Source organism: Oncorhynchus gorbuscha, linkage group LG18, assembly GCF_021184085.1.
Source record: "Oncorhynchus gorbuscha isolate QuinsamMale2020 ecotype Even-year linkage group LG18, OgorEven_v1.0, whole genome shotgun sequence".
Classification (NCBI taxonomy): domain Eukaryota; kingdom Metazoa; phylum Chordata; class Actinopteri; order Salmoniformes; family Salmonidae; genus Oncorhynchus; species Oncorhynchus gorbuscha.
The window spans coordinates 17,182,487-17,207,362 of NC_060190.1; the positions used below are offsets into that span (position 1 = coordinate 17,182,487).

The window sequence follows — 24,876 nt, forward strand, 5'->3', positions numbered from 1 at the left end:
TCCTGAGAGACATTGACCAAAATCATGCCTTCGTTTTCTTTATTTACTTACCCCACAGCCAGCATCAGCATCGCTTCTAGTGAAACAATATCATAACAAGTTGCACATAGAATATTGGAGGATATTATAGGAATTTGGGTATTTATACAACAGTGCCGTTCAAGATGAGGGAGGACATTTGTTTTTCATGAGCATGGCCTTATTTCTATTACAGCATATTGGATGACTGTCATTCATATTCCATTCACCCAGTTCAGTGTAACGGCGATAGGTTTAGGCTACTATATGATACTCAAATTTTCCCTGCACCCATCATGACGTTGCTACAACCTAGCCTATGAATGAACGTTTAGGTGACAGATAGTAACACATTCAATACTGCCTTGCAGAATCTTGCCTGCATTAGTCCAACAGTTGCAAACAAGAGTTTCTATTTGACAAATTCAAGTTTGTGTATCCCTGTTTCGTTCCGTTTGCTTCCATTTAAGAAACATTTCAACAGAATTGGTGGAATGAATTCACCCTTGATCACGCGTAAACACAGTTCACTTTCATAGCAGCCATGTTGTATTCCTTCTTGCATCTATGTGCTCTCCTCCTCTCACCTTTTCCCTTCACTTGTGGACTTCAATGCACAACACATCAGCTGTATGTCACCTGGCGAAAAAACCTTTCCAAGCCAAACCATATCATAACCGTTACACACAGTCTACATTGTTGTCACCATATTAGCTAAAGTAACATCATAGTCGAAATAGCTAATAGAACTAATGCGTCAGTAAACCCGCTACCATCATGCAGTAAGTAACATTACAGTGTATAGTCAATATGCAGTTTAGCTCGGGCCCTGACAATACATTTGTAAAACCAAAAGCTTACCTTGACTTGGAAGAGTTCCAGTGTTGTGTTGGATAGTCACAGCCAGCTAGCTTCATTATCTAGCTAAGTAAGTGAAACTGAAGGTGACAAGAAATGATGAAATATCTCTCTTGCTTCTCCTTCATTTTGGGAGAAATTCATGTCCTCTGGTTGTTGTCATAATTACTGTTTAAGTCTATGGAAGGGGGTGAGAACCATGAGCCTCCTAGGTTTTGTATTGAAGTCAATGTACCCGTAGGAGGATGGAAGCCAGCTGTACTCCGACTACACCAAGGAGCTACCTTACAGAGTGCTGTTGAGGTTACTGTAGACATTCATTTTTATTTTTATGAAATTCACTGAGGAGGATGGTCTCCTTCCACCTCTGAGGAGCCTCCACTGTTATATAACATTTTCAGTAGAATATTTTTTTTTCTTCATATAATACACACAAATACAGCACTATGTGTACATTCAGAGGGTATTTGCTGTACGGTTCTACCAAGTATTCATACCACTGAGACTTTTATGAGCTGTTTTGACTGCAACTAAGCATATGTCCTAGGCAATTTTGTCCATTATCAGAAACGCTAATTTGGACTCACCAGGTTAATCCAGGTGAAAGCCATGATCGCTTATTGTCACTTAAAATGACCCCATGTCTCTCGCATGGCTCAGTTGCTGGAGCATGGCACTTGCAATGCCAGGGTTGTGGGTGTGATTCCCTTGGAGGACCAGTATGACTCAATATTAGGAAGCTGCCCTTCACTTTTGGTATACTAAGTGTATTTATGAAATTACTATAGGCGGAATTAGGTGTTTGTGTTTGGGGTCAAGACCCCAAAGGACCAGAATTGGGTTTTCTTTTTTAAGTCCATATTGATAGAGAAATTATTAAGATTTGTTAAGAATAGGTTGATTGACAAAGTTATGAAAATGTTGGAGAATTTAATTAATAAACTACCTTTGGGTTATGATTTTTTTAAATGACCCCAGTCGGTAGCTTGACGTAGGTTAAAAGTGCATTACGAAGTGACTCACCGATAACAAATCCAAATGGTGCGTACATAACAATTGACTGATTTGGGAATTGTGAAATGATTGACAGCCTCATTTCATTATTCCAAAACGGTCCAAAGGAAATTACAACATCAACCAAATAGCACTCACTCCTAATCCACACAGACACCCAGACTTTGTGTGTACCACAGAATTAAATGGCACAAACCATAGCTACAATATAATAATGTTATATCAGGTTAGCCGTTCCCTCTCATACTTTGGGAACTTGGCAGAAAACGTTTTGATCTGTTTCCTTTGTTTTTCTATTCCTCTGTTTCCTATCCCTCTTGTTAGTGAGAGAGAGAGAGAGCGGTAGACAGACAGCCAGCCAGCCAGACAGCCAGCATAATAGTTTCAGAGTACTGCCCTATCTCCAACATGACGCACATCAGCACACGGGCAAATGAAATCGCCTGGGTGAATCATGAGCCAGTGTATCCTAAGCTGAAATGCACAGAGAGATTTCTATTGAGATTTCTACTGGCCGAGCGATGCCTCCTGCTTTGTTAGAACATTGGAATACAATTCATGTCCTGCGTTTTATAGTGTGTAATACAACTGAGGAAATGAAGCAAAAAACTTGATGCATATAGAATGTTGTGAACAAATTTTTGTGTGTGTGTGTGTGTGTGTGTGTGTGTGTGTGTGTGTGTGTGTGTGTGTGTGTGTGTGTGTGTGTGTGTGTGTGTGTGTGTGTGTGTGTGTGTGTGTGTGTGTGTGTGTGTGTGTGTGTGTGCGTGCGTGCGTGCGTGCGTGCGTGTTCATCCGTGCCTCCTTCCCTGTCTGTTGCCCGGGCAATTATCAAAAAGCTCATTTGTATCAAGGTATAACAGCTTGGGTACCTGCTTGAAATATTTAAAAAGAGCATCTTGCTTTTAATCATTGGTGTACCTCTACAGGATCCAAGCTGATTCAACTCTGGGGAGTGGAGACTCAGCCCTTTGAAAATCAGGCTCCCACTTCAACCCCTTCGTCTTTAAACCTCCAAAACACTATGACTAAATAATAGCACATCACTGAGTCTCTCTGTAGCAGGACTTTTTCAAAGGCAATCGCCCACCGAAGGTAATCTTACCTGCACGGTTTTATGTCAATGGTCGAGGGAAACGTCACCACGTTTAACGAATATGAGGTTAAAGAGTGGTGAAGTTCCCCTTCAAAAGATCCTAAATGTTGCAACTTGACAATTTTTACTGTGTATGGTGGAGGTGTCCATCATTAACAACAAGGCTACATTAGTGACATTTGAGTACAGAATTCTGTTTCTAAGCAGCTTACCACAGCCTGAGGGATTGGTTTGTTCTCTTTATTCCCTCTTCCTTTGTTCCTTTCTTTCTTTCTCTCCTCCCCTCCTCTCTTCTGCTCCAAGCCCCGTCTAGACACTCACTATCTCCTCTGGCATCATAGGGGGAAGTCATCTCTATACCCAGGACCATACTGGTCCTGAATGACACCCTATTCCCTCGACTCTTATAAAAAAAATAAAGGATTCCAGAAAGGTTCTTCGGCTGTCCCCATAGGAGAACTCTTTTTGGTTCCATGTAAAACCCTTTTTGGTTCCAGGTAGAATCATTTTGGGTTCCATCTAGAACCCTCTGTAGGGTTCTACTGCACATGGAACCCAAAAGCATTCTATGTGCAACCAAAAAAGGTTCTTCAAATGGTTCTCCTACAGGGACAGCCGAAGAACCCTTTAAGGCTCTAGATAGCATCTTTTTTTCTAAGTGTGTAAATAATATGATTTTTAGGTGAGGTTTACCAGAAGAAAGTTCTACAAATTATTGGAGTCACTCCAACAAAATCAATGTCATTATTTGAAATAACTGGACATCATATTAGCTTCAAAAGAAGCCATCTTTAAGATATCCACTTGCACATAGCATTCTTGGAAGTGCTACGCTCACAGATACAGTCCACTCGGAAAGTATTCAGACCGCTTGACTTTTTCCACATTTTGTTACGTTACAGCCTTATTCTAATATTTTTTTAATTGTTTTTTCCCCCTCACAAATCTACACACAATACACCACAGTGACAAAGCAAAAACAGGTTTTTAGAAATGTTAGCAAATGTATTACAAATAAAAAACTGAAATATCAGCATTCAGACCCTTTACTCAGTACTTTGTTGAAGCACCTTTGGCAGCGATTACAGCCTTGAGTCTTCTTGGGTATGACGCTACAAGCTTGGTACACCTTTATTTGGAGAGATTCTCCCATTCTTCACTGCAGATCCTCTCAAGCCCTGTCAGGTTGAATGGGGAGCGTCGCTGCACAACTATTTTCAGGTCTCTCCAGAGATGTTAGATCGGGTTCAAGTCCGGGCTCTGGCTGGGCCACTCAAGGACTAACGTGTTAGTAAACCTGCTACAATCATGCATTAACGTTAGCGTATAGTCAGTAAGCAATTTAGCTGGTATACGCTCCCCATCCCAAAGCCACTCATGCGTTGTCTTGGCTGTGTGCTTAGGGTCTTTGTCCTGTTGGAAGGTGAACATTCGCCGCAGTCTGAGATCCTTAGCGCTCTGGAGCAAGTTTTCATCAAGGAACTTGAAAACATCCCCACAACATGATGCTGCCAATACCATGCTTCACCATAGAGATGGTATTGGCCAGGTGATGAGCGGTGCCTGGTTTCCTCCAGACATGACGCTTGACATTCAGGCCAAAGAGTTCAATATTGGTTTCATCAGACCAGAGAATCTTGTTTCTCATGGTCTGTGAGTCCTTTAGGTGCCTTTTGGCAATCTCCTAGCGGGCTGTCATGTGACTTTTACTGAGGAGTGGCTTCCGTCTGGCCACTGTACCATAAAGGCCTGATTGGTGGAGTGCTGCAGAGATGGTTGTCCTTCTGGAAGGTTCTCCCATCGCCACAGAAGAACTCTGGAGCTCTGTCAGAGTGACAATCGGGTTCTTGGTCACCTCCCTGACCAAGGCTCTTCTCCCCTGATTGCTCAGTTTGGCCAGGCGGCCAGCTCTAGGAAGTCTTGGTGGTTCCAAAATTCTCCCATTTAAAAATTATGGAGGGCACCGTGTTCTTGCGGATCTTCAATGCTGCAGACATTATTTCGTACCCTTCTCCAGATCTCTACCTCGACACAATCCTGTCTCTGAGCGCTATGGACATTGCCCTCAACCTTATGGCTTGGTTTTTGCTCTGACATGTACTGTCAACAGTGGGACCTTAAATAGACATGTGTGTGCCTTTCCAAATCATTGAACAAGTTGTAGGAACATCTCAAGGATAATACATGTAAACAGAATGCACCTTAGCTAAATTTTGAGTCTCATAGCAAAGAGTCTGAATACTTATGTAAATAATATTTTTTTTTAATTCAAACAATTCAAAAAAATTGTTTTTCCTTTGTCATTATGGGGTATTGTGTTTAGATTAATGAGGGGAAAAAATATTTAATCCATTTTAGAAAAAGGCTGTAACTTAACAAAATGTGGAAAAAGTCAAGGGGTCTGAATACTTTCCGAATGCACTATACATTTGTGTGTAACACGTCATACTGATACCAAGGAGGCCTATGATTGAAACAGATGGCATCCATGCCATTTCAGTTCAAGCTCATTGTCGACCAGCGTAATCCCCTTGGAGGGGGTTATGCAGATTGTCTCTAATATTGCTGTCTGCATGAGTTCAAGATGCAAAAGACTAGCAGTAATGAAAATAACCTTTGCTGTTCCCTCTTTTTTTTCTCACACATTACATTTCTGTTTTTTCTGGTCTTTGTCTTTCCCTCTGTGCAATACAAAGTTAGCTATTAAGAGGAAAGTGATGAACTAACACCACAAGGCTTTCTCTAATGCTCTATGTTCTAAAACTGTAATCATACTGAGATAAACCCACTAACATACTTACAAAGAGAAAACAACTCAACCCTGAGTACCTTCATGTCCTATCTAAACAACACTGACATGGCTCCCACTGTAATGTCTCCCCACAGAGGATGTCCCCACTTCCATTCACTGGAGCAGTTCAGGATATGCTTCAAACCCCATCAAGTGGCCCATTTCTCTCTCACACACACACACACACACACACACACACACACACACACACACACACACACACACACACACACACACACACACACACACACACACACACACACACACACACACACACACACACACACACACACACACAGACAGGAAGTGAATCAGAGAGCGGCTGGGGGCTTTCTTTCAAAGGGATGGGACATAAACGACAGCGAGGTAGCCAAGCCCAGCAGGCTCTCTCTCGCTCTGTGTGTCTGTGAAAGGGAAACGCTCTGCAAAAGGCGAAAAAAAAGGGAAATGCCCGGACCTTAAAGAGACTGTTCACCCCCTGAAATTACAGTTAAATTGGACATAACTCTCAAAAGTGGTCTAAAGTCTGCAGAGTACAATTCCAATAAATGGGAGTTGGAGGTTTGATGACAAGCTTAAATTCAGCCGTGAATTATCTACACTCTTTTTTTGTGAATTAATCCCACATTTTTTGGTGAAATTATGGTCATTTTCTGACCATTTCTACACTAAAGAAAAATATAAAATGCAACATATTGGTACCATGTTTCATGAGCTTAAATAAAAGATCCCAGAAATGTTCTATACACATAAAAACCACATTTATCTCAAATTTTGTGTACAAATTTGTTTACATCCTTGTTAGTGAGCATTTCTCCTTTGCCAAGATCATCCATCCACCTGACAGGTGTGGCATATCAAGAAGCTGATTAAACAGCAGGACCATTACATAGGTACACCTTGTGCTGAGGACAATAAAAGGCCACTCTAAAATTTCTCAAGTTTTGAAGGAGTGTGCAAATGGCATGCTGACTGTCCATCAGAGCTGTTGCCAGAGAATTGAATGTTCATTTCTATACCATAACCTGCCTCCAACGCGTTTTAGAGAATTTGTCAGCACATTCAACTTGCCTCACAACCGCAGTCAGTGTGTATGGTGTCGTGTAGGCGAGTGGTTTGCTGAGTGCCCCATGGTGGGGTTATGGTATGGGCAGGCATAAGCTACGGACAACGAACACAATTGCATATTTTTCAATGGCAATTTGAATGCACAGAGATACCGTGACGAGATCCTGAGGCCCATTGTAGTGCCATTCATCCGCTGCCATCACCTCATGTTTCAGCATGATACTGTACGCCCCCATGTAGCAAATATCTGTACACCATTCCAGGAAGATGAAAATGTCCCAGTTCATGTTCCAGTCATGTCACCAATTGAGCATGTTTGGAATGCTCTGGATCGACGTATGTTCCAGTTCCCGTCAATGTCCAGCAACTTCGCACAGCCATTAAAGAGGAGTGGGACATCACAAACAACAGCCTGATCAACGTTATGCAAAGGAGAGGTGTTGTGCTGCATGAGGCAAATGGTGGTCACACCAGATACTGACTGGTTTTCTGATCCAAGCCCCTACATTTTTTTTAAAAGGTATTTGTGACTAACAGACACACATCTGTATTCTCAGTCATGTGAAATTCATAGATTAGGGCCTATTTGATGTATTTAAATTGACAGATTTCTTTATTTGAACTGTAACTCAGTAAACTATTTTAAATTGCTGCATGTTGCGTTTATTTATTTGGGTGTTTGCCTTATTAGATATCACTTGTTATGTAGTATCGTTCTGATGTCGACTCGAGACCGATCATTGTCGTCGCTCATTGGTTAGTTGAATAGAAGGTGTGGTCTTGGTAGAAGATCTTGCGCTCTTGGCAAATCAATTCAGTTGAGAAGTGAAAGCTAATCGCACATCGAAAAACATCCTCCGTCAAGAAACGTGCAAGTTTATAAAATTCAACCTGTGGAGGAATCAACGACTTCTGCAATGTGAACTTTGGGGAATTAAATCCTCGAGAAGCGTGCAAAGGAAAAAGCTATTGAACTTACTCATTAAGAAGCACTCCAGTTGAAGTTTTACATGAAAGTGATGTTCTAGAAAAAAAACCACCAACGATAGCCATATTCTGCTGCGTGCCTCTTTAGTGTGTTTGTAGCCCGTTGTGGATTATTATGAGGCGCCATGGCGTGGTGTGACCGTGGGTGTCAGATACTGTTGACCATCGTGGGCGCTTTTGCAGCTTTCAGTCTGATGACCATAGCTATTGGGACCGACTACTGGCTCTATTCTCGGGCGTACATATGTAACGCCACCAATGCCACCACGGAGGACATGCAACCCAAGAAAACTAGAGGCGACCTGACGCACTCCGGGCTGTGGCGGATTTGTTGTATAGAAGGTACTTTGTCAGCTTTCTCGTCTTTATTTTTGAGTTTTTAATTTGGTTAATATAGGAAAGTATCTGATGTATGAATCATTGAAGTGCGTAAAAGTAGTACATGTTTAGTTTGTGACACCAGTTTTTAGTTAGCATAGTGTATTATGATAAGACTTTGTTGGGGGCGTTTGAGGAAAAACAACCTTGCCTATACTGAAATAAACTGTCCATGCACATAGTGAAAAGTTGTTTTGATAGAACAGAGGTCTTGGAACGCGTAGTGCAGCTGGAGATGTAGGCTGTAATTGTGGGCGCGTTATACCATGAGGTATCCCTGTGCGTAATGCAATGTATTAGATGATACTTTATACTATACTTTATGATTTTGCTTCGGATATGACGTGGCCTCGTTACCCTATACTGTGCATGCATAATGCACGGCTGTATGGAAATGTGCAATAGAACTAGTTCATAGCCTACTCAACCCGTTTATAATCAATGGCTGTTACTTTTAAGAGTGCACAACGACGAGTTCAACTTCAGATTGTTTAGATGCGCTTCTCCAAACGGCGGTTCTTTGTCCATCCAGTTCAGTGTATGTGATGCTGTTGCTTGGCAACTACACCCAAGACATTGCTATGGAAACACGGGTGAGATTTAGAAATAGAGTTATCTGCAAATAGGTTTAACGTTGATCAAATTCAAATCCATGTATGTTTTTCACCGACACGAGATCGAACGAATATATAAATTGCTTTCTCGTTTCAAAACACGAGCTGGGTTGGGCTTTGCTAAAAGAGTTGCACAGCAATGAAATATTCAGTCAAATGAATTAATAATGTCTACCCATTTGAGCCAGGTGCTGAGCTTTGTATCTATCAATACATCTTAATCAATACGATCCATCTGTTAAGTGGTGTCCTTCGATTTGGTCACATTCAGATCAATATAGCATATAAATGACATGATGGATAATTATTGGATTTTGGGTCTCTACTTTTCCCTACCAAGCCCCAGTTCTTTACGATTCTCCATTGAAGTAGCCACTAGCCAGCTCTTCCATGTTACTTGCGTCACTGTTAAGGGAAATCAACTACGTTAATAAATATGCCGCAGCTAACCGCTGGAGTGTTGAGATTGAGAAATTATTCTCTAGCGAAGTGAAGTGCATTTAAGTGAATTGTCCCGGGGTATAATGGACACTTCCACTTAAACTTTTGATTATCAAACCTTCTATAAGATACAAAAGTTAGGTAAATATTATTTGGCGTTGTTTATTCTGTAGGCTAGTAAGTGAAGCATTGCATAAAAAGCGTTTCTTCAAAGTCGAATCAAGTGCGCATGAAGTGTCTGAAAGTCGAGCTGGCTGATTTGGCTCTGTCCATTGTGCGTGGCACTGAAACGTGTCTACAGAAAGCGCGGCGGAAAGCGATGAGAGAACTAACGCAACTGGAGAAGGCCATTTCAACTTCCACAGTCAATATGTTTTGAGTTAAACAGCATGAATTACAAGCTACAGACTGCTAAATGAAATTATTCATTGGCAAAGAAGAATACTAACACAGAGAGAGAGAGAGAGAGAGAGAGAGAGAGCGAGAGAAGTCAAGATGGACAAAAAATACATTTCTCAATCATTGCTATTCCATGCATGTCCACAGCTGGGCAACACAATGTCACGTGGCAACATTACCAACCCAATCCTCTTTCCCTTTCTCCGCATCTATACTTTTCCTACCTTTTCTCCAACCCCTAACGTGGCATAACATGTATGTATGTAGCAAACTACAAGTTACTAAATTGCCCTCACACTACTCTCCTCTTTAACGAAGTGTTCCAAATGTAAAGCTCTTTATTTAGTGCCTTGAAAAATATGTTCTTCGCTGCGTGAGAGCATAGGGGAGGCGTTTAAGACGCGCACGGGACAATTTGAATCTTCTTCACAGCTCGCCTTAAATCAAACAAGAATTCCCACCTAACTAGCGCTTCCTTCCTGTGTCGACGGGAGACGAGATGACGTGCTTCAAAGAGAGTGAGAGGGGTCTTATTTCCTTCCTTCTAAGTAGATAGACACCTGTTGAATGACTGTCAATCTCTCTCGGAGGGGTTCTTTCTTTGTGTTATTGAATGGCATTTGATTTTGAATAGCTATTGTTGCTTGCCTTACTGAATAAGAAAGACTTCTTGATGATAATGAAGATGTTACATGGGTCTTGTTGGGTGTTTTGAAATGTAAGGTAATCGTTGAATGATGTTTGTAATAAGCAAAGGGGGGCTGTGAGAGACTGTTTATAGCTAGCAAAACACATTTTGGGGGTTTCAAAACAAACGTCTATGCGAACACCCGCCAGTCCCTGTATGAATGAGTTAGTAGGATGTCAAAGGGCTCCTCTGAGATGTAGGCATGAAATGTGCTTCTTGGGCACCAGGAGGAGGTTGCCATGGCAAAGCTATGCTGAGTAATAAAGGATGCACTGTTGTCTCGCAGGCAGACAGACAGAGATTCCACTAGTAACCACAGGCACAAAGTCAAAATGGTCTATATCGTAAAAATGTAAGCTTAGGTTAGTAGTGTGTTTAGATTTAAAATCACATTTTATGACCAGAAATTCTAGAAATAGGCAGGGTTTTCTGACTTTGTGGCTGTGGTAACTAGTAATAACTGACAGACGGGAGAGAAACTCCCCTTCTCCCCCGCTCTCTTCATATGTTTCTCTCTCATCACCAACTTTATTAGGCCAACGGGTCAAACATATCAGCTGTGTTCTAATTGTCTAAGATGGCTTCCTTTCTTAGACAATCTCTTTGATCAGTGATCTGAAAATATGTGGGGGGGTTTCATCAGAATGAGTGCTTCATCCAGTATCACCTGTGACAGCTGTGATTAACCAGCCGCATCCCCTACCAGCCATTATTCACCTGCTTTTCTCTGTTAGCTCTTTCTGCACATCTCCATCAGTAAAAAAATAAATCAATAATTGCCTCCCGAGTGGAGCAGCGGTTTAAGGCACTGCATCACATTGCCTGAGGTGTCACTGCAGCCCGAGTGCGATCCCAGGCTGTTTGGCCGGCTGGGATTTTCCTTATCCCGCCGTGCTCTGGCGACTACTTGTGGCAGGCCAGGCACCTGCAAGCTGACTTCGGTCGCCAGTTGTACTGTGTTTCCTCCGAGACATTGGTGCGGCTGGCTTCTGGGTTAAGTGAGCAGTCCGTCAAGAAGTAGTGCGACTTGGCAGGGTCATGTTTCGGAGGACGCATGGCTCTCGACCTTCGCCTCTCCCGAGTCCTTACGGGATTTGCAGCGATGGGACAAGACTGTAACTACCAATCGGGGAGAAAAAGGGGTAAAAGTACCAAAAAATTAAACAAATTCAATTTAGCCGTGATGTGAGCTGTGGTTGTGCAGACATTGAGGAATCTTCTGTTGTTACATTTGTTTAATTATTGGAGTAGCTCACAGTGGGAGCAAAGTGAATACATTGTATCTTTTCATTGTTAGAACCAAGAATTACAGGCCAGTCTGGCTATCAAGCCAACCTGGTCTCAGAGCATTTCGTATATTCTTCTGTATGTAAAACTGAGACACACCATTTAGTATGATAATATGATAGATAGATAGATATATAGATAGATATACCCTGCTCAAAAAAAGGGAACACTAAAATAACACATCCTAGATCTGAATGAATGAAATATTCTTATTAAATACTTTTTTCTTTACACAGTTGAATGTGCTGACAACAAAATCACACAAAAAGTATCAATGGAAATCAAATGTATCAACCTATGGAGGTCTGGATTTGGAGTCACACTCAAAATTAAAGTGGAAAACCACACAACAGGCTGATCCAACGTTGATGTAATGTCCTTAAAACAAGTCAAAATGAGGCTCAGTAGTGTGTGTGGCCTCCACGTGCCTGTATGACATCCCTACAACGCCTGGGCATGCTCCTGATGAGGTGGCGGATGGTCTCCTGGGGGATCTCCTCCCAGGCCTGGACTAAAGCATCCGCCAACTCCTGGACAGTCTGTGGTGCCACGTGGTCGATGGAGCGAGACATGATGTCCCAGATGTGCTCAATTGGATTCCGGTCTGGGGAACGGGCGGGCCAGTCCATAGCATCAATGCCTTCCTCTTGCAGGAACTGCTGACACACTCCAGCCACATGAGGTCTAGCATTGTCTTTCGTTAGGAGGAACCCAGGGCCAACCACACCAGCATATGGTCTCACAAGGGGTCTGGGGATCTCATCTCGGTACCTAATGGCAGTCAGGCTACCTCTGGCAGGCACATGGAGGGCTGTGCGGCCCCCCAAAGAAATGCCACCCCACACCATGACTGACCCACCGCCAAACCGGTCATGCTGGAGGATGTTGCAGGCAGTAGAACGTTCTCCACAGCGTCTCCAGACTCTGTCACATGTGCTCAGTGTGAACCTGCTTTCATCTGTGAAGAGCACAGGGTGCCAGTGGCGAATTTGCCAATCTTGGTGCTCTCTGGCAAATGCCAAACGTCCTCACAGTGTTGGGCTGTAAGCACAACCCCCACCTGTGGACGTCGGGCCCTCATACCACCCTCATGGAGTCTGTTTCTGACCGTTTCAGCAGACACATGCACATTTGTGGCCTGGTGGAGGTCGTTTTGCAGGGCTCTGGCAGAGCTCCTCCTGCTCCTCCTTGCACAAAGGCGGAGGTAGCGGTCCTGCTGCTCCATGTCTCCTGATGTACTGGCCTGTCTCCTGGTAGCGCCTCCATGCTCTGGACACTACGCTGACAGACACAGCAAACCTTCTTGCTACAGCTCGCATTGATGTCCCATCCTGGATGAGCTGCACTACCTGAGCCACTTGTGTGGGTTGTAGACTCAGTCTCATGCTACCACTAGAGTGAAAGCACCGCCAGCATTCAAAAGTGACCAAAACATCAGCCAGGAAGCATAGGAACTGAGAAGTGGTCTGTGGTCACCACCTGCAGAAACACTCCTTTATTGGGGGTGTCTTGCTAATTGCCTATAATTTTCACCTGTTGTCTATTCCATTTGCACAACAGCATGTGGAATCTATTGTCAATCAGTGTTGCTTCCTAAGTGGACAGTTTGATTTCACAGACGTGTGATTGACTTGGAGTTACATTGTTGTTTAAGTGTTCCCTTTATTTTTTTGAGCAATGTATATGTTACAAATTCTAGCTAGGTGGCTAACATTAGCTAGCTTGCTAACATAAGCTAGGCTAGGGGTTAGGGTTAAGGTTAGGGTTAGCTAACATGCTAAGAAGTTGCAAAGTAGCTAAAATGTAGTAAGTAGTTGAAAAGTTGCTAAAATGCTGAAGTTATGCGTGATGACATTCTAACTCGCAACCTTTGGTTTGCTAGAACGTTCATTATATGCCCGCCCAACCATCCTACTTTTGCTTTTGCCTTAAGTAGCGGTTTTATATAACCATACCAAATATCACATATTGCACAGGAAGAATGAAAAAGGAAATGATAGCCTACTCAAAGAGATGGTGCTTCAAAGGTAAGATGCATATACCTAATATAAATAAATATAAATAATTCTAAACTGTCTTAAATCAAAAATCGATATTTTTCTGGTGTTCCTTCAATTCTGTTTGGTGCCTAACTTTTCTTAGTTGGGAGCTGCGTGTGTGTGAGCGAGACCTTGAGGCAATATTAGATTGAGTACTCAAATCAAATCAAATTTATTTATATAGCCCTTCGTACATCAGCTGATATCTCAAAGTGCTGTACAGAAACCCAGCCTAAAACCCCAAACAGCAAACAATGCAGGTGTAAAAGCACGGTGGCTAGGAAAAACTCCCTAGAAAGGCCAAAACCTAGGAAGAAACCTAGAGAGGAACCGGGCTATGTGGGGTGGCCAGTCCTCTTCTGGCTGTGCCGGGTAGAGATTATAACAGAAAATGACCAAGATGTTCAAATGTTCATAAATGACCAGCATGGTCAAATAATAATAAGGCAGAACAGTTGAAACTGGAGCAGCAGCACAGTCAGGTGGACTGGGGACAGCAAGGAGCCATCATGTCAGGTAGTCCTGGGGCACGGTCCTAGGGCTCAGGTCCTCCGAGAGAGAGAAAGAAAGAGAGAATTAGAGAGAGCATATGTGGGGTGGCCAGTCCTCTTCTGGCTGTGCCGGGTGGAGATTATAACAGAACGTGGCCAAGATGTTCAAATGTTCATAAATGACCAGCATGGTTGAATAATAGTAAGGCAGAACAGTTGAAACTGGAGCAGGAGCATGGCCAGGTGGACTGGGGACAGCAAGGAGTCCTCATGTCAGGTAGTCCTGGGACATGGTCCTAGGGCCCAGGCCAGTTGAAACTGGAGCAGCAGCATGGCCAGGTGGACTGGGGACAGCAAGGAGTCATCATGTCAGGTAGTCCTGGGGCATGGTTCTAGGGCTCAGGTCCTCCGAGAGAGAGAAAGAAGGAGAGAAGGAGAGAATTAGAGAACGCACACTTAGATTTACACAGGACACCGAATAGGACAGGAGAAGACAGATAAACAAACTGACCCTAGCCCCCGACACATAAACTACTGCAGCATAAATACTGGAGGCTGAGACAGGAGGGGTCAGGAGACACTGTGGCCCCATCCGAGGACACCCCCGGACAGGGCCAAACAGGAAGGAGTACTGCCCTGTATCCAACGCTACAGTGTACACCAGACCCAAAGCTAATGATATCTCCCTGTAAATCTCCTGGGTAAATCATGAGTCTGTGTGCTTAGCTGACTTCTATAGGCTGAGCGATACCTTCTTAGGGTTTTTTTAGAATATTGGGCTACAATTCATGTCAAGAAAGAGAGAGTGATGTGAGTCTGTGTGTAAGAGAGAGAGAGAGGATGTGTGTGAGACAGGGAGGTAGAGTAAGTATGTGTGGAAATATACCGCGTAAAGTTATCTGAAAGGTAAGCTAAAGATGGTTTCATATAGTGTGTATACTGCCACAATGATATGCAGATCAATATGTATTTACAGATTAAGTCGGAGGTTTACATATACACTTAGGTTAGAGTCATTAACTCGTTTTTCAACCACTCCACAAATTTCCTGTTAACAAACTATAGTTTTGGCAAGTCGGTTAGGACATCTACTCTGTGCATGACACATCATTTTTCCAACAATTGTTTACAGACAGATTATTGATCTCAATTATTGATTATTATTGAGCATGGATTCAGATTGTTTAATAATCTCATGTACAGAGTTGAGGTGCGATTGCAGGGCACAGTGAAAATCTTAGGCGTCGAGCTCCAACATGCAGGGAAGCAACAGGAGAAAGAATGTCCATAGGGGGAGTAGCAGGTAAGGTAAGTGAGAGTTGAGACAACACTACGCAACAACACTATACTAAGCCAACAATGGTTGTACATGAACAATGTCTGCTCATTAGAAAAATATATTATGCCTCATGCCATGTCATAGTGTTAATCTGCAAAATTGTATTATTCGCCTACCTCCTCATGCCTTTTGCACACATTGTATATAGACTGCCCATTTTTTTCTACTGTGTTATTGACTTGTTAATTGTTTACTCCATGTGTAACTCTGTGTTGTCTGTTCACACTGCTATGCTTTATTTTGGCCAGGTCGCAGTTGCAAATGAGAACTTGTTCTCAACTAGCCTACCTGGTTAAATAAAGGTGAAATAAAAAAATAAAAAATAGTGTGCTCTCTATTGATGACCTCTGTAACCGTAATAGCCTTGGTTTCATGCATGTTAACATTAGAAGCCTCCTTCCTAAGTTTGTTCTATTCACTGCTTTAGCAGACTCTGCCAACCCCCATGTCCTAGCCGTGTCTGAATCCTGGCTTAGGAAGACCACCAAAAACTCTGAAATCTCCATCCCTAACTACAACATTTTCAGACAAGATAGAACGACCAAAGGGGGCGGTGTTGCAATCTACTGCAGAGATGGCCTACAGAGTTCTGTCCTATTATCCAGGTCTGTACCCAAACAATTTGAACTTCTACTTTTAAAAACCACCTCTCAACAAGTCTCTCACCGTTGCCGCCTGCTATAGACCACCCTCTGCCCCCAGATGTGCTCTGGACACCATATGTGAACTGATTGCCCCCCATCTATCTTCAGAGCTCATGCTGATAGGTGACCTAAAGGTGACCTAGGTGACCTAAACTGGGAAATGCTTAACACCCCAGCCATTCTACAATCTAAACTTGATGCCCTCAATCTCACACAAATTATCAATGAACCTACCAGGTACCACCCCAAAGCCGTAAACACGGGCACCCTCATAGATATCATCCTAACCAACTTGCCCTCTAAATACACCTCTGCTGTTTTCAACCAAGATCTCAGTGATCACTGCCTTATTGCCTGCATCCGTAATGGGTTAGTGGTCAAAATACCTCTACTCATCACTGTCACATGCTCCCTGAAACACTTCAGCGAGCAGGCCTTTCTAATTGACCTGGCCGGGTATCCTGGAAGGATATTGACCTCATCCCGTCCTCACCATCTTAAATAAGCATGCCCCATTCATGAAATTTAGAACCAGGTTCTCTCCAGACCTGACTGCACTTAACACACACAAAAACACCCTATGGCGTTCTGCATTAGCATCGAACAGCCCCCCGTGATATGCAACTTTTCAGGGAAGCTAGAAACCAATATACACAGGCAGTTAGAAAAGCCAAGGCTAGCTTTTTCAAGCAGACATTTGCTTCCTGCAACACAAACTCAAAAGTTCTGGGACATTAAAGTCCATGGAGAATAAGAACACCTCCTCCCAGCTGCCCACTGCACTGAGGATAGGAAAAGCTGTCACCACCGATAAATCCACCATAACTGAGAATTTCAATAAGCATTTTTCTACGGCTGGCCATGCTTTCCATCTGGCTACCGCTACCCCGTTCAACAGCACTGCGCCCCCCCACAGCAACTCGCCCTCGCCTTCCCCATTTCTCCTTCTCCCAAATCCAGTCAGCTGATGTTCTGAAGGGGCTGCAAAATCTGGACCCCTACAAATCAGCCGGGCTAGACAATCTGGACCCTTTCTTTCTAAAACTATCTGCCAAAATTGTTGCAACCCATATTACTAGCATGTTCAACCTCTCTTTTGTGTCGTCTGAGATTCCCAAATATTGGAAAGCAGCTGCGGTCATCCCCCTCTTCAAAGGGGGGGGACACTCTTGACCCAAACTGCTACAGACATATCTATCCTACCCTGCCTTTCTAAGGTCTTCGAAAGCCAAGTCAACAAACAGATTACCGACCATTTCGAATCCCACCCCACCTTCTCCGCTACGCAATCTGGTTTCAGAGCTGGTCATGGGTGCACCTCAGCCACGCTCAAGGTCCTAAACGATATCTTAACCGCCATCGATAAGAAACAATACTGTGCAGCCGTATTCATTGACCTTGCCAAGGCTTTCAACTCTGTCAATCACCACATCCTCATCGGCAGACTCGATAGCCTTGGTTTCTCAAAAGATTGCCTCGCCTGGTTCACCAACTACTTCTCAGATAGAGTTCAGTGTGTCAAATCGGAGGGCCTGTTGTCCTGGCCTCTGGCAGTCTCTATGGGGGTGCCACAGGGTTCAATTCTTGGGCCGACTCTCTTCTCTGTATACATCAATGATGTCGCTCTTGCTGCTGGTGAGTCTCTGATCCACCTCTACGCAGACGACACAATTCTGTATACTTCTGGCCCTTTGGACACTGTGTTAACAACCCTCCAGGCGAGCTTGAATGCCATACAACTCTCCTTCCGTGGCCTCCAACTGCTCTTAAATACAAGTCAAACTAAATGCATGCTTTTCAACCGATCGCTACCTGCACGCCCGTCCAGGATCACTGCTCTGGACGGTTCTGACTTAGAATATGTGGACAACTACAAATACCTAGGTGTCTGGTTAGACTGCAAACTATCCTTCCAGACTCACATAAAACATCTCCAATCCAAAGTTAAATCTAGAATTGACAACAAATCATCCTTCACTCATGCTGCCAAACATACCCTTGTAAAACTGACCATCCTACCGATCCTCGACTTCGCGATGTCATTTACAAAATAGCCTCCAATACCCTACTCAATAAATTGGATGCAGTCTATCACAGTGTCACCAAAGCCCCATATACTCCCACCATTTCAGCCTGTGCGCTCTCGTTGGATGGCACTCACTTCATACTCTTAGCCAAACCCACTGGCTCCAGGTCATCTACAAGACGCTGCTAGGTAAAGTCCCCCCTTATCTCAGCTCGCTGGTCACCATAGCAGCACCCACCTGTAGCACGCGCTCCAGCAGGTATGTCTCTCTGGTCACCCCCAAAACCAATTCCTCCTTTGGCTGCCTCTCCTTCCAGTTCTCTGCTGCCAATGACTGGAATGAACTACAAAAATCTCTGAAACTGGAAACACTTATCTCCCTCACTAGCTTTAAGCACCAGCTGTCAGAGCAGCTCACATATTACTGCACCTGTACATAGTCCATCTATAATTTAGCCCAAACAACTACCTCTTCCCCTACTGTATTTATTTATTTTGCTCCTTTGCACCCCATTATTTCTACTTTGCACATTCTTCCACTGCAAATCTACCATTCCAGTGTTTTACTTGCTATATTGTATTTACTTCGCCACCATGGCCTTCTTTTTGCCTTTTCTTCCCTTATCTCACCTCATTTGCTCACATTGTATATAGACTTGTTTTTCTACTGTATTATTGACTGTATGTTTGTTTTACTCCATGTGTAACTCTGTGTAGTTGTATGTGTCGAACTGCTTTGCTTTATCTTGGCCAGGTCGCAATTGAAAATGAGAACTTGTTCTCAACTTGCCTACCTGGTTAAATAAAGGTGAAATAAAATAAACAGTGGAAGTGAAGCTAAAATGGTTCCCAATACTCAATGCACTTCTGTGTTGAGCTGTAAAGGCACTCACTCAGTCTTAGAGATTGCAGTTTTGCCATACATTGGGGTTGCTTAATTGTCACAATTAAAAATGACAATACAAATTGATTGCCAAAAAAAACATGCCTATTATAATGCTGATTATTTTGTTACCCCACTGATTTTCATACAAAACAAACAATTTAACCTGTGAATTATTAATTTATTTTAAATGATTGTCAAATCTACGAGGGACATTTTCTATCACTGCTAGGAAATGATGTATTTTAGTGGTTAGGGTGTACCACAGTTAGACAGTCCATTTTCAATATACACACCCCACCACTAGGGGCAGCAACGGCCAGGCCAGGTGATTTTTAAGTGCCAACAGTGTGATTGCTCACAGGCAGGGGTTGGAATCAACTATTTTTTTCAATCATTTCGTTCTGAACAAAACCATATTTTTTTCGTTCCATTCCACTGTTCCAACCTGCAAAATAAAGTTCTGAACCGGTTCTAACCCCCAAAAAGTTATGGTTTATATTGTTCCTTTTTAAACCTCTGAAATGTTTACATTTAGCTCAACATTAAATTCATTCACCAATCAGTGAGGATGGAGCAGCTTGCTGTGGAGTGGGCAATCTATAGTTGTTTACATGTGCGATGGACAGACAACTGTAGGGCTCAAGATGACAACTACATTTTGCGTATTGCGAAAGAGCGAGAGAGGTTGGAGGAGGCTTGGCTTGAAGAGCTTATTGACATGCATTATCTGAATTAGGCCCACAGAATCATACATTCAGAGGAGCGGCTTCTATGGAGGAATGTTAAATGTCTTTGAACTTCAGAGAGTTGGCTAAACGTTGAACCAGATGGAGCTAGCTAGCTAACAAGCTGTATGTGCAGAGCGGCACCAGAATTAGAAACACATCTTATATTTTTGTTGTTAATAAATCCAATGTGAAAAGTGATACCATTAGCATTGAAAAAGTTCATTCTAATTAAATAAATAACTTCACCCTAATTTCTGAATCCCGCTTGTAACGTCAGTCAGCTACAGTAGCTTAGGAAGGGGAGGGGCAGGTAGCCTACACATGCGCACACACATTGGCAGAAATATCTACATAAACTAAAGGTTAAAAAAAATAACACAATAAAATAACAATAATGAGGCTATATACAGGGAGTACCGGTACCGAGTCAACGTGCGGGGGTACAGGTTAGTCTAAGTAATTTTTACATGTAGGTAGGAGTAAATCAAATATATTGATATAGCCCTTCTTACATCAGCTGATATATCAAAGTGCTGTACAGAAACCCAGCCTAAAACCCCAAACAGCAAGCAATGCAGTTGTAGAAGCACAGTGGCTAGGAAAAACTCCCTAGAAAGGCCAAAACCTAGGAAGAAACCTAGAGAGGATCCAGGCTATGAGGGGTGGCCAGTCCTCTTCTGGCTGTGCCGGGTAGAGATTATAACAGAACATGGCCAAGATGTTCATAAATGAAGAGCATGGTCAAACAATAGTAATCACAGTGAACAGGTCAGGGTTCCATAGCCACAGGCAGAACAGTTGAAACTGGAGCAGCAGCATGGCCAGGTGAACTGGGGACAACAAGGAGTCATCACGCCAGGTAGTCCTGAGGCATGGTCCTAGGGCTCAGGTCCACACACAGACAGACAGACAGACTAGGGTCAGTCTGTTATATCTGGAGTATTTCTCCTGTCTTATCCGGTGTCCTGTGTGAATTTAAGTATATATATATATATATCTAGAAGGGCGTCAAGGAATCAAGGAGTACGTGATTATGCATAGATAATAAACAGCGATTACTATTGGCAATTTTTCCAGTACTTATACTGTTTTCTTATAATATTTCTATGACAGTAGCAGCAGTGTAAAAACAAAAGAGGGGGGTGTCAATGCAAATATTTCAGATGGCCATTTGAATAATTGTTCAGCAGTTCTATGGCTTGGGGGAAGAAGCTGTAAAAGAACGTTCTTAGCTGGTTCCCATGCTTTAAAAAGAACGGTTCTGTTCCCGGAAGAGTATAGATCACTTTTGTTCCCGGTTCTGATTCTGTTCCTACAAATGTATTGTTATTTTATGTTCTGTTCCCTGAACTGGTTCCAACCCTTGCTTACTGGTACAGTTGAAGTCGGAAGTTTACATACACTTAGGTTGAAGTCATTAAAACTAGTTTTTCAACCACTCCACAAATGTCTTGTTAACAAACTATAGTATTGGCAAGTCTGTTAGGACATCTACTTTGTGCATGACACAAGTCATTTTTCCAACAATTGTTTACAAACAGATTATTTAACTTATAATTTACTCTATCACAATTCCAGTGGAACAGAAATTTACATACACTAAGTTGACTGTGCCTTTATACAGCTTGGAAAATTTCAGAAAATTATGTCATGGCTTTAGAAGCTTCTGATAGTCCAATTGACATAATTTGAGTCAATTGGAGGTGTACCTGTGGATGTATTTCAAGGTCTACCTTAAAACTCAATTCCTCTTTGTATCCTAGAGATGAACGTACTTTGGTGCGAAAATTTCAAATCAAGAACCTTGTGAAGATGCTGGAGGAAACGGGTACAAAAATATCTATGTCCACAGTCAAATTTATTTTACTAAGCAAGTCAGTTAAGAACAAATTCTTATTTTCAATGACGGCCTAGGAACAGTGGGTTAACTGCCTGTTCAGGGGCAGAACGACAGATTTGTACCTTGTCAGCTCGGGGATATGAACTTGTCCAACGCTCTAACCACTAGGCTACCCTGCCGCCCCATGGGTCTTCCAAATGGACAATGACTCCAAGCATACTTCCAAAGTTGTGGCAAAATGGCTTAAGGACAACAAACTCAAGGTATTGAAGTTGCCATCACAAAGCCCTGACCTCATCCTATAGAAAATTCGTGGTCAGAACTGAAAAAGTGTGTGAGAGCAAGGAGGCCTACAAACCTGACTCAGTTACACCAGCTCTGTCAGGCGGAATGGGCCAAAATTCACCCAACTTATTGTGGGACGCTTGTGGTAGGCTCCCGAAGTTAAAATTTTGACCGAAGTTAAACAATTTAAAGGCAATGCTACCAAATACTAATTGAGTGTATGTAAACTTCTGACTCACTGGGAATGTGATGAAATAAAGAATTCTCTCTACTATTATTCTGACATTTCACATTCACATTAAAGTAAAGTGGTGATCCTAACTACTTCTAAGACAGGGAATTTGTACTAGGATTAAATGTCAGGAATTGTGAAAAACTGAGTTTAAATGTATAAGGTGTATGTAAACTTCCGACTTCCAACTGTATATTCTGGACCTTACTACATTCCTCTTGCCTATGGATATGAGCAAATCAGCTATATTCTGCAGTAGGCATAGCCTATTCTATACTGAACAAAAATCTAAACGCAACATGTAACGTGTTTGTTTCATGAGCTGAAATAAAAAGATCCCAGAAATGTTCCATGCGCACAAAAAGTTTATTTCTCTCAATTTCTGCACACATTTGTTAACAGTTATGTAAGTGAGCGTCTGTCCTTTGCCAAGATAATCCATTCACCTGACAGGTGGGGCATATGAAGAAGCTGATTAAACAGCATGATCATTACACAGGTGCACCTTGTGCTGGGGACAATACAAGGCCACTAAAATGTGTTGTCACCCAACAATGCCACCGATGTCTCAAGTTGAGGGAGCAGGTAATTGACATGCTGACTGCAGGAATGTCCACCAGAGCTGTTGCCAGATAATTGAATGTTAATTTTTCCACCATAAGCCGCCTCCAATGTTGTTACGTCCATCCGGCCTCACAACCGCAGACCATGTGTAACCACGCCACCCCAGGACCTCCACATCCAGAATTTCTGCATAAACTGTCAGAAACCATCTCAGCAAAGCTCATCTGTGTGCTCGTCTTCCTCACCAGGGTCTTGGCCTGCCTGAAGTTCGACTTCGTAAACGACTTCAGTGGGCAAATACTCACCGCCGATGACCACTGGCGCGCTGGAGAAGTGTGCTCTTCACAGATTTAATCTTGGTTTCAACTGAACTGGGCAGATGGCAGAACACATGGCGTGGTGTGAGCGAGTGGTTTGCTTATGTCAACGTTGTGAACGGAGTGCCTCGTGGTGGTGGTGTTATGGAATGGGCAGGCATAAGCTATGGACAATGAACACACTTGCATTTTATTGTTGGCAATTTGAATGCACAGAGATACCGTGACAAGATCCTGAGGTCCATTGTCATGCCATCACCTCATGTTTCAGCATGATAATGCACGACCCCATGTTGCAAGGATATATACACAATTCCTGGAAACTGAAAGTATCCTAGTTCTTCCATGGCCTGCATACTCACCAGACATGTCACCCATTGAGCATGTTTGGGATGCTCTGGATCGACGTGCACGACAGCGTGTTCCAGTTTCCGCCAATATCCAGCAACTTTGCACGGTCATTGAAGAGGAGTGAGACAACCTTCCACCGGCCACAATGAACAGCCTGATCAACTCTGAGGCAAATGGTGGTCACACCAGATACTGGCTGTTTTTTCTGATCCACCACCCTTTTTAAGGTATCTTTGACCAACAGATGCACATCTTTATTCCCAGTCATGTGAAATCCATAGATTAGGGCCTAATTTATTTATTTCAATTGACTGATTTCCATATCAACTGTAACTCAGTAAAATCGTTGCATGTTGCATTTATATTTTTTGTTCAGTGTATTATACAGTAAACGGTGTGAAGTTAAATGTGTTATATTGAGTATAGGAGTGAATATCAGGGACAGATTTTTGTCCTGCGAGACGGGGCTAACAGAGATGTTAACAGCTTCACACATGTTTTGCATGCAAAAAAAGTATTATTTTTGGGGCCTCACCAGTCTGCATCCCTGAGTTGAACACCCTAACCAGTCATTTCAATTGCAATTAATGGCTTCTGACCCACTACAAGCATTAAGGAGCGTGTGTCTCTTCAATCCCATATTATCAGTAAGACAGACATACAGAGGCGTTGGGAGACCCAGAGAGACCAGTGCAGTCTGGGTAACTTGGTCTCTCTCTCTCCATGCTCAGTAGCCAGGCTGTCATTACAACAGCTATTTGAGATCAGCTTGACCGGGATTGTCGACAAACGCATTACACTTGACTTGTAAATGTAATTAACACCTGAGCTGACATTCACTATGAGCCAGAGGGAAATAGTCTATGCCATGACTGCAGACAGCTATTGGGGGTACTCACATAATATCTAACTACAGACAGCTATTGGAGGTACTCACATAATATCTGACTACAGACAGCTATTGGAGGTACTCACATCAGAGCTGACTACAGACAGCTATTGGAGGTACTCACATCAGAGCTGACTACAGACAGCTATTGGAGGTACTCACATCAGAGCTGACTACAGACAGCTATTGGAGGTACTCACATAATATCTGACTACAGACAGCTATTGGAGGTACTCACATCAGAGCTGACTACAGACAGCTATTGGAGGTACTCACATCAGAGCTGACTACAGACAGCTATTGGAGGTACTCACATCAGAGCTGACTACAGACAGCTATTGGAGGTACTCACATCAGAGCTGACAACAGACAGGCCCAGGGGGTGTTTGGGGCAGTGGTTTACCATGTTAGATAGGTGCCCAGACCAGGGGGTCCATTTTGGAAGTATTTTGAAGTTCTTAGGATGTCTGTGAATTCAGCCATCTATGTTATCGATTTCCCCATAGACTTCCATTGTAGCAATAGAGAGCGGTGGGCTCTTGTTGTGTTCTGTTGGCCTTGGTTCCTCGTGAGTGTGAGTTAGAGTCCTGGGGCTATAGGAGGTAG

The 24,876-nt window shown here is 43.0% G+C and overlaps 1 protein-coding gene across 1 annotated transcript in view; it reads left to right on the top strand.

The window, feature by feature from the left end:
• The first annotated feature begins 7,676 nt into the window (after positions 1 to 7,676).
• LOC124003745 (voltage-dependent calcium channel gamma-4 subunit-like) overlaps positions 7,677 to 24,876 on the top strand; it is a 28,409-nt gene continuing 11,209 nt past the window's right edge. The window contains exon 1 of the mRNA XM_046312291.1: positions 7,677 to 8,174. Within this exon, the coding sequence (XP_046168247.1) occupies positions 7,958 to 8,174 (217 nt within the window). The 5' untranslated portion in view covers positions 7,677 to 7,957. The remainder of the gene's footprint in view (positions 8,175 to 24,876) is intronic.